Below are 19,119 nucleotides of genomic sequence, written 5' to 3'. Positions count from 1 at the left end.
CTTTTTCTGTCTCTCTCCCCCGGCGTTCCTCCCGAACGTTTTTGCGGAAAAAGGCGACGTTTTGGAATATCCGGGATTTGAACCGCCGCCGCCGCGGCACGCCAACATCCTCGTCCTCCCAGAATGCCGATAAAGTATTGATGGATCTCTCCGTACTGGGCCGGCAGTGAGCTTAATAAGCTTGTCTGAATCATTACGACACGGAGTTTGCCACACGCACGCGTCCTCCGCGCTCTTGTAACAGCACAAGTGCTTGACACTTTTTTTTTCCTTGAATGAGAAGCTGCACGATTGAGGCTCGGGTTCGACTTTTTCAGCGCCAGCTCCGGAAAAAAGCTTCATTCTCGGCCTTATAAATCTTCGGTCTATTTCTGATTTCGTGAAAAGGATTGTTTCTTGTTTTATGTAAGAGGGACGTAGCTTTACTCTGCCTGTAGTCTTGAATAAAAGTCGTTGTGCTCTGTCGTGTAGGAGGACGGCGTCCTGTTGGATTGTGCGAGCGTATCGTATCGCGACTGATGTCATGACATGGGTCCCGTCGCGACACGGTGACAGGGGCTCACAGCTCTACCTCAGCCAGGCCCCGTTATGTGAGTTTATCATGGCCTATGTGGAAGACACTCACCACACGGAAAGTTAGACTGTAGCACTTGCGTCAGTTAAAAAAATGTTCGTTTTTACACTTTGGAATAGCAAAATGTATCTTGTGTTTGTCGCACTGCCTGGTGAGCTGAGATTTTCTCACGCACGCACGCACACACACATGCACACACGTTCAGTCAGCGTCAGTTATTTTTATCTTCAGTGGAGTTTTCCGTGACTTTGTTTTTCTGTTGTGCTTAGAACTCTTCTTTTTGACCTTTCAGTTCCAAACTTCCGATGGAACCTTTTAATCTTTAATGAATATAAACTCACCATCCTTATGATGGAAAACCCCATTTCTTGCCCAAGTTAATTGTTTTTGAAGTTAGGGATATATCTCCATAGTGATTAGATTAGGCTGTTCTTTCTCATTTGGTTGTATTGTATTAATGGCTCATAATTTTTTATTTTTTTTGCCAAAATATTGAAAAGGCTGCGTAATTATCTATCAAAGCTATTTAAAAAGATCGTAACTATGATGAATTCCATTCTGTAAAGTTAATGTAATGTTTATCCTTAACGAGTTGCGGATGACTTTCTTTCTTTTGTGTGTTTATGAACCTGAACGTTTCATCTGTGGAAACAGCATGAAAAGTACACAGAGGTACAGTACACTGTGTGTATGGGAAAAAAGTACAGTCCATTGTAGTGGATGACAACCGAACAAGTGATTCTAAACAAAAGAGTTTGAAAGGTCAGGATTCCCTCCCCCCCCCCCCCCCCGAGTGAGCTGTGCCTAAATGTAGCCTAATAGCAGTGTGCTTGAGTGTCTAAGAGGGACGTGTGGTACTCCGTCTCGGGGGCGGGGGGGGCGAGTTGGGGCGAGGGTCAACACGGGTGCAGTCTGGCCTGCCCCTCCATTCCCTGGGGCTGCCCCATCCCGGCGAAAGGTCCTTTTTAGCGGAAAAGACGTGTCATAATTAGAAGGCCATTTAAAGATGTACTTTTAAAGGATGAAAAACACCGTTCAGTGCATCAGCTTTTTAGAGGAAGAGGGGAAGTACCTAATTGCATCAGAGGCCCATTCCATCTTCGGGGTTCCAGTATCAGAGAGCGCATCGCGCTGAAAGCATCTAAGGCAACTTGGCCTCTGTGATCGAATCACTCACGGAGCCAGCTAATTAAAATAGAGCTTCATTTTTTTTTTTTTCTTTCACTCGTTTTTTTTTTCCTGCTCTCCCACTCTCTCTCTCTCTCTCTCCTCCAAACCATTGTTTGGGAGGAATTTGAGACCGGCTTAACACAATTTCTCCTTGTCTATGAGCCCTTTTATTATATCAGCGATGCCTCTCCACAAATGTACAGGGCAATTTGAAATGAATTGATTCGCACTGAGGCTGGATCCCAGACTTGCTAATGATTTCCTTTTAGCATCGTCCTCCGTCATTCCCCCAGCCTTCGCTCGCTCGCCCGCCCGCCCGCTCGCCCGCCCGCCCGCCCCGCCCGCTCGGCCATGATCTCTGCTTCTCCGGGAGCGTCGGTAATTACACACCAACACACACGCGCCCTTTGCCGCTGTGGTACAGGGCAGTGTCACATTAACAGCAACCGCACACAAAGAATAAAATAAAAAAAAAATGTGTGTGCAGTCGCAGGTAGCCTGTTATTCAGGAACAGTTTAAGATGATAATAATTCTAAGTAATTATTGCGATAACCGAATTGTTCTTTGCGCCAACTCTCGTGCCACTGTGTCATGGCTTTCGTTCATGGATTCGTAACCAGGAGGTTGCGGGTTCAAGTCACAGGTGGATAACTGTTGTTATTCCCTTTGACTGAGGTGCTTAACCTGAGTTTCTGTGTTTAGGGGGTTTCTGGCAGACTAATAACCAATGTAGTGTAACGCTCGCGCTTGTGGGAGCCTGAGAAGGAGGCTTTAGCTTGCTAATAAAACGCTTTACCCTCAAACTCCAGGGATTAGGCCGCGAAGGGCCTGCCTGGAAAACACGGCCAAAATGCAAGAAATGTTACTTCAACTTAGACGCGTGTTTCTCTTTCTGTAAAATCAGTTGCGAATAAATCGCGTAATTACATTCACATATTAATAACTTAAAAAACACGCCGAGCTCGGGATTCCTCTGAAATGCTTTTATTTTATTTTATTTATTCTAATTGCGCAACAAATTAATTGAACACAATGAAGATATTTGATGGTAAGGACGGGTTAGTGAGCATGTCAAGCTTTTTCAGAAACTACAGGAAACTGTTTTATTTTTCGGTAATTGAATAACGGGAGTCATACAGAATGATGGACATCCCATGAGCACTGCTGAATCTGCAGTTTTTACCTCAGAAGTGTTTAGTTTCACCATCATTTGTTTTTCCTGCAGTGTTCACACTGTAATGTTCTCTATTCCTATGGCAATAATAGCCTATTTATACTGATATTTATACTGATAAAAAATGCCAGTCAGTGCTGAGTCACTGACCTAGGCTCAGGCAAGATTTGTCCTTAACCTTGACTTACAAAGAAACGCAAGCATTCAAAAACAGGTTAGTTTGGTTATCGTTGTGCTTTTGTGGGGTGGAAGGAGAGAAATCCGGCATCAGCATTTAGGATAAATGTAGTTTGAATTGAGGCCTGCTGCCCTAGTGCTTCATGCTTAGATGTGTATGGGTGTAACAGTGCTGAGACTCCTGTTCTCCCTCATAGGGTGTTTTTCACACACCGATATGTGAGAGTTTCATTTCACAATACTGGATTCTCTGTGTTGGGTCAGCTTTTAGTAGTTTGTGTTGGATCCCAAAATCGTGAAATGAGTCTGGCTTCTGCTCACCCCAAAAAAGCCACTCAGGAAATATTCACTTTCGTATGCGGTGTTTCTATGGCGATATCTCCGAGTGGAACAGTCCTTTTATGTTTTATCGTTCAAAATTTTTAGTTAAAAGATCGTATAATCGTATTTTAAAAGATCAAATGCGTGTACTGGCTTCAAGCAGCAAAGGGGCCGCTGGAAATTGCTAATTAAAATCATGTTCCCTCAGTCCTTCAGATAATTTATTTTCCAATACATCAGAAACTTTTATTTTTGGCAAAATGTAGACTTTGCCGTGGTATCACTCCCTGTGTAGCACTGGAGCACTGTCTTATGGCTAAATGACCCCCAACCCAGGACAGAAGAATTCATTTTATACTTTTTTTTTTTGTTGTTGTTCATTTTCTGATCCAGTCCAGTGAATTGAGTGACATGTAAAATCTGAGAAACAAGGAGCGAAGGCCCAAAGTAATTCAGCCGCGCGCGCTGCACAGAGAAACATCGCTCCGCGTGATGTCATGGTGCCACTTCCTGTAAAGAGCGGGCCTCGTCAAACCCCCTCCGGGCGAAAATTAGATTTGCCGGAGGGTTCTGCTCCTTTTCGGATATAAATTTTGAGGGCGAAAACGTCAAGAAAAGTGCACTGTTAAATCTCAGTCCGATTCAAACTCAATCAGGGCGCCCTGGCGACGGCGAAGCCCTGCTCTCTCATCAAGCACGCCGGGCTCGGGCCTCGCTGTTTATAATGTGGGCGTTCTCCGGTGATTGAGTTTTCCCCTCTTTTTCAGTTATACCTGACACTTTATTGCTTATCTCATTTGTAAAGATTATTGGTTAAGATGGGGGAGCACTCTGGTGCATTAGCAATTTTAGCCTTAGAAGACGCATTAGAAAAATAATGGTTATGAACCCGAGAAATATATTACCGGTATTCGCTGGAGCTGCCGTGGGTGGACCCGCCTTTTAATTCGAGTTGATGTTTCTCCTGTCCAATCAGATGTGTAACGGCACATACAAGGGGTGAAACAGACCTCTTTTGCGAGCGCAGTGTGTGTGTACTTCCTTACGCTACAACAACAATGATCTATACGTCAATAACTAGACAAGACTAAAACCTGTGCAATGTGGTTATAATTGATTGAGATGTCTGGGTGGAACTTGCCTAAAGCAGCTACGTCATCTGTAAAGAAATGAGCACTTTTCCTGCCCCAGAAGATCCAACACAACTCTCTCTCTCGGTAATGGACACCCCTCCTCCCGTCTACTAGGAAAACAAAATGGATTCTGCCCACACCCATTTTGAGATAAATTAGCTAAACTTTTCTTTTGTTTTGTCGTGGTACTTGAATGTTTTTGTCATGAACTCCGTCCGCAGTGCTCAATACCTTGTTTTGAAATAGTTTAGATTTTTCCTGTAATGCTTTTTTTTGTTTGATTTTCTGGTTTCTGATTTTAATTTTAATTTAAAATTATTTGTTTTTGATTGAAGCTCACAAAGCACAAAATGCCACAAACATAATTGAATTGGCATATGTAATAGTGACGGTATGTGATGACCTCATTCAGCTATGTAGTCTTATCAGAAGCAGGGAACGAGTTTTGAGAATTTTTAAGTGACATTGAGCGTTCTCACACTTTCATAGTTTTCACAAGTATTGTTGCGCAGTACGGAAGGGAAAAAACTCATACTTTTGTTTGTACAACACTAGTTATGAATTAATTATACAATGTATGTACATTGATAAAGTAATACGTTTTAAAAAAACACACAAAGCTCTTTGACGATGAATCAATGTCCCTCTGAAATGCTGCTTTTAAAATTTTTTTGTTCAAATTCACAACAGAAAATCTATAATTGTATAGCTAATTAATTTAACACATTAAATATATTTTATGGTAAGGGCGGGTTAGCTAATGCGTTAAACATTTTCAGAAACCAGAGGAAACTTTTATTTACAATAACTGAATAACCTGAGTCATACAGAATGGTGAAAAATGCATCCCGCGGGCGGTGCTGAATGTGCAGTTTTTAGCTCAGAAGTGTACAGTTTCACCGTCATTTGTTTTGCCTGCGCTGTAATGCTCTCTATTCCTGTGGCAATAAGTCTATTTATACTGATGAAAATGGCAGTCGATGGCACGGTCATTTCCAGGGTATGTTTACAATTGATTTTTTTTATTTCACATTTTGAATCAATCGGAAGCCGTCAACAATTGAAATAATTTAAATGCAGATAGTTTTGGCGGAAGTGATTGCAGTTTTCATTTGAAACTTTTTTTTTTTTTTTTAAACCCCACCAGATCCGCTCTCTGTTCTGTCGGTTTGTGTGACACCCCCATCCCCCCCCTCCCCCCCCCCTCGTTTCTCACACACTAATAACCCGACTCTTTTACTGACTCAACTAAAACGCGTTTTTGTCAAGAAGTGCAAAACCTCTTGAAACAGAACTTAACGCAGCACCCTGTTACCGAAGCCATTGTTTGTCCCGTGGTATTTATTCATTTGTTTATTTATTTATTTATTTACAGTAACTCTGTTGTTTCCCGGCCTTCCAGTGGGGGAATCGCTGTGCCAATTCTTTAATCTGCTTGTCACAATGAAAGTTCCGGATGACTGGCTCTAATGAGCTGCCGGCGTGCAGAGATCCAGGAATTTCCACGCCGCCTGTGTAACCCTCATGTGCCCGAAAGGTCACGCTAATGTCACGGCAACGCTGCAATCTCCGCAGACCTAAATCTTTTAAATGTGTTTGTTAAGTTTGAAAAGCAAAGGGCTCGTGTGTTTATTTAGATGTCTACGTCTGTACCGTCTTTTGCAGTCTACTGAATAATTCCTATTTTTGGATAAATTTATTGAGCATTTGTTTTTATTTTTTTTTGTTTTTAGCTCATAATTGATCTGTTTAATTTGAAAAATGGACGATCCTTTGACCGTGGTTTCGTTCCGTAGGCTGAATTATTTTTAGCGAGCTGTTGCCGCGGATGGTTTGCTAATGATAGGTTTTATTGGAAGTTACAGGCTACAGAAAATCGTTGAGATCCCCTTTATCGCGCGCCCATCTTCGCCGCACTATTTGTCTTTGTGCGTTAAAGAAGAGGGATACGGCCATTCAGACAGGCACTCTCCGTTGTGTGATCTTCAGCTGTTTTTGAAAATGTAATCATTTTTGGATTTAAAAACGGGGCCTTTAGTATATGCAATGCATTATCCAAAACGAATTATGGACAGGCAGCCCCACTCAATCACTCTTTATCTTTTGCCACTTTAAGAAAAAGAACAATAATCAGAACCTCTCAACCTATTAGAGAGATGACTTTTGCAATTGAGTCACGGGGACCGCAGGTGCGATAACAAGTGGGTCTCAGTCGTACCTTTCCTTGTACATCACCCCCACCCTCCCCACCCCCACCCCCCCCTCCCCACCCCCACCCCCCCCTCTCCCCCCCTCCCGCGGTGTCGAGCAGGTATTTTTTCTTGTACATCCATATTTTAAAAGCATCCACTTCGGACCTACCCGCTTCACATCCATGTTTTTTTTTTTTAAGGCCACTAAAGGAAGCAGCACTTCTTTTTAAAATTCTTGGAAAAAAAAACTTAGGTAGCTAAGGTAGGAAGCCAGGGGTGTGAGGTCTTCGGTTAAAAACGCAGAGGAATCGATAAATGCCATGCACTTACAACTTCAGGGACCGGTATGCCGGTGCTATTTAATTTTCTAGTGCATTAACTTTTTAAGTCATTACAACAGTCTGCTCTCATGATTTGATCACAGTGTATTTTTAACCTTGGGAATTACCGAAGTTTTTTAGCAAAGTATTCTTTTAGATATTAGATACAGATGAGCACTTCAACATTTAAGTATGGATTTTCTCCCCCCCCCCCCCCCCCTCCCCCTGCGCTGCACTCTAGGTGGAGAATTTGTCTTAAAGAGGGCAGTAGCAAATTAAACTCCTGGCTCCATTTGTTCACCAAACCCTGGTGGGCTAATTCTATAACTGCTGATTTCTTGGCGGCCCGGCGGTACGAGAGTGGAGGGAAGGAGTCCTCCCCGCGCACACTTTTGGGAATCTGTCAGAAGTTACCGACCAATTAAACGGGCTTATAGAGCACGCCCGTCTCGTGAAGGAAGCTCTTCCAGCGGCGCGTCTGGAGCCTCTGGGTTTTTGCGGCTGTAGACATTCCCAATTTGAAGGGAGTTTTTTGCTTTTAAGCAAAACCATCTCCCTGAAGTGTGCGGCCTGTGTATCGTCCCCCCCCCCCCCCCCGTGAACGCGGGCGGGGCATGTGGGATATTTCGGGTCGCCGCTCATCTTTTAAAATGCCCCCCCCTCCCTGTTTTGACAGATCGCCACGGCGGTGAAGTTCCTGCAGAACCCGAAGGTCCGCCAGAGTCCCATGGCCACCAGGAGAGCCTTCCTGAAGAAGAAAGGTGAGATGGTCCCGGGGTCCCCCGCTTCGCTGTCTAACGGGAACACGAATCGCACAAAAGCACTTCTGGAGTCAGCTGGGGGTCTGGCACCGTGTGTAATCTCATTTTGGGGTTATGGGTCCGTGCGTGGGTTTGTTCCATTTTTTTAAAAATGGCCCTTTCCAGATTATGTACCAGATTAATTGTTTTTTTTTTTTTATTATTCATTCAGAGTTATACATAAAGCGTCATTACAGAAACTGGAATTTTCATCAAATGTAATATTACTGTCAAGAATCCGCTTGAATTTATAAGAGGAACTGAGACTTTTTCAGTTTGCAGATCATTGACAACCGTCACAGTGGATGCTTTGTAATATTTATGGGGAAATATTCAAAGATAGTGCGGTCATTTATTTCAGTTACACTTTCTGTAAAAAAAATAAATAAAAAAAAAACCTTTCTGTGAAAAGGTTAACTTCAGGGGAGATAGGAATTATGTTTTTCATATCTTTCAGTATATTTCTCACATCCTTTTGCATAATATGCGCTCATATGATATGGAAATGCCTTGGTACACTCACCCCATCCCTCATTGTGGTGGGGGGGGGAAGCATATTCTACTTTCTGTGTAGAATTCCTCGCTGGTGTAAATCCTCAGCAGAAATCCATTATGTGACAGAGACACGGTCCGTCTGATGGACCCGGGCTTGAGATGTCCGTCCGATGAGGTCATCGGTTTTCCGGGGTCAGAGGTGGAGGCCGTGGCCCGGGTGCCCTCTGGGGGGCGGGGCTTGCGGTGGAGTGCCTCGGCCGGGCCCTGTGGGGTGGGTAAATGACCCCGCCAGGCCGGGGACTCTCCTTTGGGTCGCAGAAAATGAATATTGACAAACTCTCTCCCGCACTCTCAGTGGAATTGTCAATCACGGTCGCTCCCAGCATTTCAAAGCTTTTACTGAATTTAGCCGTTATTAGAAATATACAGCACTCCCCTCGGAAAGTTGCATTGAACAGTGGCCGTGGGGGGTGGGGGGGGTCGTTGGGGGTGTGCGTGGTTGGGGGGGTGGGGGGGATGGCCGGGTTAAAGAGATTGAACGGCACACGACACCTCTGAACCCAGAATGTAGAATTTTTTCCCCGCCATTTCTCCTGCCTCTGATATGTGTGGTAGCTCAAAGTGCAGCTCATGGAGAGAAAATGCTCACAAAATGTGTTTTCTGCTTCAAATAGCTGTTATTTATATGGCCTTTTTTTATCTTCTACATTACATTACAGGCATTTAGCAGACGCTCTTATCCAGAGCGACTTACACAACTTTTTTACATAGCATTTTTTACATTTGTATCCATTTATACAGCTAGATATATACTGAAGCAATTTTGGTTAAGTACCTTGCTCAAGGGTACAACGGCAGTGTCCTTACCCGGGAATCGAACCTGCGACCTTTTGGTTACAAGCCCAGTTCCTTACCCACTGTGCTACACTCCTCTCGTAAGCTTGTGACACGACCAGCCTGGCGGTCTCATCTGGCGTCCACAGATTTTCCGCGTCCTCAGACCCATTTCTCTACATTACCGGGGTTTTTCTACAGCTTGTGAATTGAAGTGATTATTAATTGTTTTTTTTTTTTGGAAAATTACACAACGTGTCACAATCCTGTGACGCTACCGGTCTCATCGGCCGCAGAATTTCCATCTCAGACATAAACGCCACCTCGCAGCCTCACAGTGAGATTTTACACATCACAGGAAGCCGTACCACGGCAGCCATTTTGAAGGCTGTAGCGTGATTACTCATAACCCAAAGCCGCGTTAAAGACAAAAGGCCGGAAGTTTCCGTGCTCTCTCTCTCGCGGCGCTGTCAGCGCACCCGGGCAGGTACGGAACCGGGGACATTTCCTTCCTTTCACTCTTTCGCTCTTTCCAGCCTCTTCAGCCACGCGACAGCAGCTTTGTGTGAAAACGTCTTTTTTGTTTTCTCCCCCTCTTCTTCCAATTCTTTACGGGAGGAGTTGTGTACTTCGGGGACTAATTAATCGTAAAAGCTCTGGGATTTGGGCGTCTGTACCGTCCTGGCGGTGAAAGGCGAGCCTAAAAGCTCCGTGACCGGCGGGGGTAACCCGAGACCAAATCTATTGTGTGCCGGCTGCCATTCTTCACCTCGGTGGGGCGTTACGACTCGGGTGTCTTTACAATATTACCCCCCCCCCCCACCCCACCGCCCGCTCTGCGTTTCTCATTATCAACAATTTGGCTTTATGTATAATTCAGGACCGTTCGACGGAAGTTCCGTGAATAAAATATTCTTTTTAATTTTTTAAAAAAAATTTTTATAAACGAAAAGATGCTTTTAGAGTTCTCGTGAAACCACACACACACACGCACACACACACACACAGAACCGTATTTAGTCACCGCATATAAGCAAGGCCTTGAATTAGTTTTTAAAGAAAGGTGTGTTCAGAAAAAGGGCAGGTCGTTTTTTTTTTTGTTTTTTTTTTTTGAAAGAGAAATGTCTTCTGCGAGGGCACTAATAGAGCATCAAATATTTATGCCCCGTCTTGCCGTGATATTTTAGTGAACAAATTTCCCTCGTCAAACGGGTTCAGCCGCGGTTGACAGAGGAGCCAAAAGTCTGAGAAATGGTGCCTTTCGCCGAAAACGCGGGAGAGCACGCCGTCTTCTTCTTCTATTCGGTGTTAATAACAGGTTTGACAATCAGGGTCACAGCGTGCTTTGCTGCAGAGAATATTTTCTTTGCGCTTCTGATGGCAGACCGACGGACTTATTTGCATAAAATGTTTCGGTGGAAATGTATGCCCGATATAAGCCCACACCTTCGTTCCCCTGCCGTGCTACTGTAGAAATTTATGCCGGGTTTATTCTTATAGATGTAACATTTGGCGTACGCTGCTTATCTAAATGATGTCTCTGTGTGTCTTATGACATTAGAACAGTACTGCCTCTGAAGCCTACAGTAAACTGTGCCTGATACTAGGGGCCCTGTGGAGAAAAGTTTGCATTTTAACAGCACAGAGTCCGGTGTATCGAGTGTCCTTTCCTCTCCTGTGTGCAGGAGTAGTCGCTCGTGCATTTGTGGGGTTTTATAGGCTGCTGGGCCAAGCACAGCTGCATTATGAATGGCCACTGATGTCCCCTGTGGTTGGCCAGCTTGGTGCCTGTGTTGAGATTGGTGCCTGTTATGGGGCTTTGCCCTGTGTGTTTGAGTGTCCATGTGGGCTTTGGGGTGCCCTGTGCGTTTGAGTGTCCATGTGGGCTCTGACACACAACCTCCATCCATATCCACCTGCGACCCTGTCCTGCCCGAATGCAAACACCATCAATTTCACTGGTGGAGTCTTTGACATTGAATATATGTCCCTGTAGAGTTCTGTCTTCAGTCCTGGGAATCTGTCCACTCTTCAACACTCTGGAAGTCCGCCTGGGAACTCTACACATGATTTTGATGTCGCAGTGCCCTTCCATTCACCAGCTGTTCCGGGATCCGGTGCCTCTCAACGTGAACATCGGATCTGTTGCTGTACGAATGTGTTCTACTTCAGCTGGGCTCAGCAGCTGGGAAGCCACAGCTAGGAGGCCCCAGTGAATGCCATTTTTCACAAGAACTCCCTGATAGTCTTGGTTCACCTGTTGTACGGGCGGAAGCACTGAGTCCCTCTGCGGTAATCCAAAATGTGTTTTTATGCCAACATCGCTTGTAGTTTTGGTGTATTTGTTAAAGCCTCCTGACTCTGGCACTTTTAGAAATTGGAGATGAGTGAACTCGCAACAATTATACAATTGAAATGTCACATTAGCCCGGTTTCACTTCATTATGTCACATTTCAAACCCTGGCTCCGATCCAAGGCAACATCACCAGTCCTCCCTTTCACTGTGGGGGGACAAAATGGCTGTAAATGAATCCACATACGGCAGATTACCTTTTTCTGGAAAGCAGTTTGTGTTTTAAAGACACTCATGACATGGGTTTTATTTTAATTTCCCCACTTTTATGGCACTGGCAACTTTTACTGTCTCTTAAATCATAGTGTAATGTCTGGAATATGTATTTGTGTACGTATTGCATGTGTGTGTGTGTGTGTGTGTGTGTGTGTGTGTGTGTGTAATGTATGTGCATACACTAAACTATACAGAATGCATACACATATATTATTGCAATCAATGATGATGTTCTGGGTATTCTCTTCAATCCAGCAGTTCCAGAGATACCAAACTATGGCCATTCATTTTTTTTAACGATATAAATGCAGATTTTTATTTTTTTAAATTTATTTTTCAGGATTCCTCCATATCCATAGTATAGAAAGCTGGGACTGGGGGGGGGGAGGGGGGGGGGGTGTGACGTACACTATAGTGGACGTAATCAAACGCATGTCAGTGTGTGACCCGGGACCATTACAACAAGATATCCCCCCCGGGTGTTCATCCAACATCAATATGTCCATAGGCTTAAAGCTTCAAAAACCTAATATTGCTTTTGTAATTTGATGTTTTTTTTTTTTTTTTTAAATATATGGGGTTTGAGTCCCATCAAATGAGGCCACTATTTCCAGGCCACTAGCCTTTTAATTACCAATCCGCGCAACTGTGAGGTTATTGATGTAACTGGGGGCTAAATGGCACCCCCCCTCCCCCCCCCCCCCACCCCCCCCGTTCCTAGCAGTGGGATGAATGCTAGCTCTTAATAATATTATTCATCTATTTATTCATACCATGCTTGTCAATCTGTCGTTTTCTTTTGGTGTGGTCCAGTGGGTTGATCTGTGTCTACCTCAGACCACCAATATCTCTTCACGTTTAAACAAATCGGATCATTTTTATTTTCTGTGCGATTGTAGAGGAAAAGCTTTGTGCTAATGCTTCGTTTGCTTCGTTTAGGAGCGGCTTCGCAAACAATCCCGATGATTACTGAGAGTGATGTGAGTTCGTACCACAGAAGCTGCGGTTACCGCGCGCGGATCAGGCTCGGCAGTCGATGACGAGCGTTTCTCCGGCTCAGGGCTTGGGCTTTTCCCTTTAATTCCTCCTCTGCCCCTGACAGCCTTGAATAGCATTAGGTTATATATAAAATAAAAATCTGTCCGTAAATTTGCATGTCAGCCTCATGTCAGCAAAAGGCCATCTCGACAGAACTTCACCTTGAACGATGCAATTATGTCACAATGCTGTTTCACTTTGTAAGTGACTCTTGCAATTTGAAGGGTGGGTGGCTGGGGTGGGGGGTGGGGGGTGGGGGACGGGTGGGGAGAGTAATCTTCACGGCAAAGTGCTGACTAATCTGAAGCCAATTTAAGTTTATTAAGTTTCACATAAAATTTCCCTTTCTCTCCAGTATCCTGCTGAGTTCACAGAAGCCACTGGCTCTCTTCCTGTTTCTTGTCATGACGACAGGCTGCCCAATGAGTTATTTGTGTCATTTGTGAACTTTTTTTTTTTTTTTTTTTTTTTTTACGAATACACTGCAGACCAAATTCAGGTTTGATTGGCATGCTTCATATTAAAGCGCGCCTTAAATACTGGACCAGGAACAGCAGCTTAATTATGACAGAGGATGACCTTTAATTTTCTCTGTTTATTGCTAATACCCATTAATTAGGGTTAGGGTTGGGCCTAGGTCGCGGCAATAAGAATTAAATACAGCCGCGTTTTGAGGAAATGATTCATATCGCCTAAACTGGAGTCGGATTTAAAGTCGCACCGCACAAAATCTATCTTGTTTATGCGCGTTCCCCTGAATTATGTGCCACCTTTAAAAGTTTCAATTTATTCCGATGCGTGTCGCTCTTCCTGTGCAGCCGCTGGGGTAATTGGCTAATCAGTCTTCGCTCTTCCAAAACCTTGAACCTTTTTTTTTTTTGGCGTGGGGATCGCGTCCAGAGGAACTGAAGACTGAGAAGCCACGGCGGAACGTGCGACAGATCACCCGGGTTTCACCGCAGGCTCCGTCCGCTCTCTGGAAACCGACCTGCCTAATCGGCTCGTGCGAAATCTTGAGCAAACGGCAAAAAACAGCGCCCACACACGTTGTTTACCAGAAGGACGGGCCTGCCGTGTTTGTGTTTACGCCGGCGGGGACGCGGCCGGGGATGTGGTTTTTTGTTTTCAGTCAGAGAAAAATTTGTCAGGTTTTTTTTTTCTTTTTTGTCGTCAGGTTTTTTCTCAGAACCAGCCGCCCGTTTTGTAACCGTGACGACAGCCGATTTCCCAGGACGGGGTTCGGTATGACGCTGAGCTTTTACTGAAGAGCACTTTCGGTTGCCCTCTCTCTCTCTCTCTCTCTTTCTCTCTCTTTCTCTCTCTCTTTCTCTCTGATTGCCAGGCCTGTGCTGTGCTTCGTGTCATGCGCTGGCTTTCGTGATAAGTGCTGTGAGAACTACAGCGTGGAGTACCTCATGTGGAGCTGTGATGACAGAGGGGGCAGTAGAGAGCACGTTGTCCACACTCTCCCACCCCCAGCCCCCCCAGCCCCATCCCATTACTGTGACCCTGTGAACACCCTCCTCCAGCACCGTCGCTAACCCCCCCCCCCCCCCATGCCCCCCCACCAAGACGCACGCGCAAATATATGTCCCTCTTAATTCCTAATACAGTTTAATGTCATATTTATGTAAATATTTCCTGATTTCGCTCGGTATTAACAGCCAGAAATGTCAAAGCTCACATAAAATGGAACAATAGCGTCTCCCGGCCGAGCGGAATTTAAATTGGATTCCGCCGTTAGTGCCGCTAACCGCTAGCGCGCGCGTGTGCCGCCGGACTCCGACCTCGCGAAGGCCGCCGAGCCGCGAACGGGCGGCGTATCCGATGGCATGCCGCGCGTTCTTTACACGATGACCTCCCCCCCTCCTCTTCCTCCTCCTCCTGGTGTTATTCACGTTGCGCGTTTGTGCTGTAACGTGTGCCGAAGTAGGGGCTTTTAAAAAAAAAAGAGAGAAAATCTCCCCCCCCCCCCCCCGCCTTTCAAGGCTTGAGCTAAGCTGTGGTTGTTTTCAACACACACACACACATACATTCGGGTCAACGTTTTTTTGTAACGGAAAATTTTCGCAACTCCCCATGTTAGTGTTTCAACGACTCTCATAGCTTATTATTGCTTTCTTTAAGATTGTTAAACTGAGAAAGGCATCTTTGGGAATCTGTAATGGTCATTTCATAAGGTTTTGGGTTTGGATGTTCCAGCAACACGTGAAAATAGAAGCATTCATGAACCCCTTCCAGTGGACGCGTGTCTCTACTTTTTGAAGGATTTAAATGTCAGGACACCGTGACCTGCTTATTCAGCAGTGCTCCCTTGAGAAAGACCTGAGAGCTGTCCGTTGCCATGTTAGAAATAGAATTCAGAGAAGGATGTATTATTTTCTCTGTCTAAAATATTGTGTGTTTCCCCACTGATCTTTCTGTTCTCATCTGCTCCAGTGTTGAGTGCTCTTTTGTGATGGTAGTCCTACCTCTGTGTCCTGCACACAGTACACAGCACAGGCCCTGTCGTATGGGTATTTTCACACTGCTGCTTTGGCTGCACGGTCACTGTGCAGAGAGACTGCGCAGCTGCAGTCATGGGTAGTTTGCTGCTGACCAGGCTACCAGTGGAGCTGATGCTGTCCCGCTGAATTTTCAAAATTCTACGTCCGTGTTCTAGAACTCAGTTCAGTTACCAGCTGTGATTGTGACATCAGCATTAGAATGTTCACGTGAGAGCATTCTAATCGCATATTTGAGTTCTTACAGCAGTGAAGGCTGAAGGGATGAGGCGGAGAAGGCCCTGTGTTGTGAAACCCTCCCTCCCTGGGGTACAGCAGGGCTGGTTGTGTGGCGATGCCGCTGGCTGGATGGAAGAGCGCACCGCGGCACTAAGAACCAGGCGCCTCAGCCGCGTCTGCGCCACCCTGGCCCCTACCCCCCCGGCGTGGGTGGGGTCCCTGAACCTGTTCAGCTGCATGTGCAGGGGAGCTGAATGAAACGTCATGGGGAGCCGGTGTCACTGTCTGTCTCCCGTTACTCATGGGCTTGCCATTTGTGGAATCAAATTATAAATGAAGTCAATAGCTGAACAAAAGAACAAACACTCTCCAAACTCCTTACCAATACACAGATGTGCAATGGAATGGGGCATGTGGGCTCCTATTTATAGACAACCCAACCCACTTCCATACAGATCATCGCTTTCTTATCTTTTTAGATAGCTGTGCCCAAACACCCACAGCGATGGACGACTTCGTAATCATGTAATAATAAAAGCATGAAAGTATTCCACGAAATGCAGAAGTCCATTGTGATGTCACCAGGACCAGTGCTGTGTGGTCCTGATGTTATCTGCCAGTCAGATTTCAGTGTTGTACTTTCAAAGCTAATTATAATGCCGATAATTGTCAAATCATTAATAGAGAGGAAAAAAGAATTTTCAGTTGTGTTTCCATGACGAATATTGAAACAAGTTTTTTAAAAAACGGAGCCCGGCCTGTTTGCTGGAGCCGATACCCTCATGGCCTCGTAGGAGTGGGTACGGCTCACAGATCCTCCGTACTGATAGGGCGGCGTCGGTGGAGGAGCGGGTCACGTGACCAACCCCTCGGACAGAGACGGCCACGGCCAAGGCCTGCCGGGGGGAGAGGAGGAAGGCGAAGGGCGGATTGACGCGGTGATAAATTACTCCACGGCGCCACCTAGGCCGGGCTCCCCGGCCGCGCACTCTGTCATCAGCGCGGCGGTGATAAAGCAGGGAAATGAGCGCGCGGGCCTCTCTTTAATACATAAATGAATAAGCTATGAGAGCGGTCATTATTTAGGGCGCGCAATTGTCAGGCAATGGCGCAGTTTCCCCGGGACACCTCTGGCCAGTGCGGGAAAATCAGCATGAGAAACGGGTTAAAGTTGCATTCCCCCCCATCTCAATAACCCCGCTGACCTCCATCTATTTACAGCCCCCCTGACATTTTTTATTTTTTTTATTTATTTTTTTATTTTTTTTCGAATTTCATATTCAAAATGTAAGTAATCTCCATCCAAGGACGACTTAATAATTCAGCCCCGGCGCGAGACAATAAAAAAAACAGCATTCACCTTTTAGCACCCAAAATATTTTAGTAAGCAATTTTATAATTGGCTGTCCGAGCTTGTTCTTAACCCATAAAGTTCAGAAGTGCCAGAATTGGAGAAATGCTTTTTTTTTTATGGAGGGGGGGGGGGGGGGGCGACGGGGCGGGCGGCCCTGTCGCCTCTCCGCCTCTGGAAAAAAACAGCCGGAGAATAAAAGCGGGGAAAATAGAGCCGTAAATAACAGGCCGTGCAATGGGTTTTCCTTTAAATAAATACCGATCAGGTTTATGTTGAAAGACAATAGAAAACGTTGCCCAGATATGCAGTTTACAGTATTTATAGCTGTAATATCGAGGTGCCACCACCGTAATTTCATGCCCCAATGAGAATGGCAAGGTCAAAGCAAATGCCTCGGCTGAGCATCTGCTAATACGGTGACTCATAAACAGGCCCCCGTGTGTATCAGGTGCGCCGAATACTACGGCATAATGAAATACAGAATAGCTTTCCATTATTGTTTCTTTTTACGGTGTCGTCATTAGACGTAATTTATACCTTTAAAAAAATTCATCTCGGAGCAGGTCGATCCGAAATAGGGGTCTTGAGGGTCATTCCACAGGTTTTGGAAACAGTAATAAATTTAACGAATTTTTTTTTTCCCCCTATTTTTTTTTTTTTTGGTGCCATTTCCCTTTTCGAATGTAAAATTCGTTCTTGCCTTGTTTTTTTTCCCCCTCTTCTTCTTCTTCTTCAAAGGGCCTTCATTTGTCTTCCGCTCTTCTGGATAATAAACAGAGTTATCAGAGTTTATCATGTGGACGAAACGGCAGCGTGGGCTTAAATTTTACAGGGGGGATATATCCGCTCGGGCATTTGCATGCGTTTTATTCCGCCGCGCGGCCCGGCCCCGACGCCCGCCCGTAATGCGCAAAGCTGCCGCGTAAGAAAAAGGGTAAATATTTTGAAAGGGTTAAAATTGCCCCGGGGTGGGGGTGGGTGGGGTGATTGGGGGGAGGGGGGGTAATGGGGGATTTATAGTGCTCGGCAGGGCAAAATTTAAAAAAAGCAAATTTATGAAGGTCCTTAAGGCTGCAGTGCTGCTCTTCCCCTCTGTGTGTGGAGTGTGTGGAGCGTGTACACGCCTCGCCTCACCCCGCAGGCAGACACTGTGGAGTCTGCCGGGGTCAGAGGCGTCTCTGGGACACATTACTGCTTACTGGACACTGCAGGCTTTGCCCGTGCGGGGTGAGCGAATGGGGAGGGGGGGCGGTGTGGGGGTTATGGGGGGGGGGGTTTCCTGGCACTCCCCTCTTACCCCGGCCTTGGTGGGCTGTCCGGTGTCGGCCCTCCCCTCTTTTAATGCCGTTTCCTGGGCCGTTTTTTTTTTTAAATTCCCGGCATCGCCGCCCCGCACACCACCCCGGCTCTGCCGTAGGATTTCCAAAAGAGAGCGATAAAAGTGAATATCAACGTTTGCTTTGACGAAACGGGCCCGGCTGTAAATCCCCTTAACGTCCCGTTGAGAAGAGGGAGAGCGTTCGTGGCGTCCGGATCGGCCTCTCCCTGTCCTGTCATTCACTCAGTCGTCCGCGGCGACACGCTCGTGTGAGGGTGCGTCTCTCTCTCTCTCTCCCTCTCTCTCTCTCCCTCTCCCTGTCCTGTCACTCTCTCAGTCCTCCTCAGCAACACGCTCGTGTGAGGGTGCGTCTCTCTCCCTCTCTGTCCCTCTCTCCCTCTCCCTCTCTCTCTCTCTCTCTCTCTCTCTCTCTCTCTCTCTCTCTCTCTCTCTCTCTCTCTCTCTCTCTCTCTCTCTCTCTCTCTCTCCCTCTCTCTCTCTCTCTCTCCTTCCCTCTCTCTCCTCTCCCTCTCTCTCTCCTCTCTCCTCTCTCTCTCTCTCTCTCTCCTCCTCTCTCTCTCTCTCTCTCTCCCTCTCTCCCTCTCTCTCTCTCTCCCTCTCTATGTCCCGTAGAACTGGGCCCAGCACTCGTTCCCAACTTTACGCAGGAGTTCGGTGCCGAGGCGTCTGCGCTCCGATGTTAGCGTAGCCTTAGCGCTGTAACTCGCGCCGCTCGCGCCTCAAAGCAGAACTGCGTCCGCGGTTCTGTGGTTTGTGCGCTGGGGGGGGGGGTGTGACCGTTTCCTGCGAGACGCAGTGCTCCTGCCGCGCCCCGCCCCGCCCTGTCGAAAGGAGGCGCTACAGCCAGGCCCCAGGCCCCAGGCCCCAGGCCCTTCGCCACAGCTATAATTTGTGCCACTGGCCG

General features: G+C 46.3%; 1 protein-coding gene across 3 annotated transcripts in view; it reads left to right on the top strand.

The window, feature by feature from the left end:
- Nucleotides 1-19,119, top strand: part of pex14 (peroxisomal biogenesis factor 14) — an 83,426-nt gene that overhangs the window by 31,298 nt on the left and 33,009 nt on the right. For all 3 annotated transcript variants that reach the window (XM_064300846.1, XM_064300845.1, XM_064300847.1), the window contains exon 3: nt 7,739-7,823. In XM_064300846.1, the coding sequence (XP_064156916.1) occupies nt 7,739-7,823 (85 nt within the window). The remainder of the gene's footprint in view (nt 1-7,738; nt 7,824-19,119) is intronic.

The sequence above is a fragment of the Anguilla rostrata genome, chromosome 11, assembly GCF_018555375.3.
Source record: "Anguilla rostrata isolate EN2019 chromosome 11, ASM1855537v3, whole genome shotgun sequence".
Classification (NCBI taxonomy): domain Eukaryota; kingdom Metazoa; phylum Chordata; class Actinopteri; order Anguilliformes; family Anguillidae; genus Anguilla; species Anguilla rostrata.
This window is presented reverse-complemented; position numbering and strand designations above follow the sequence as displayed.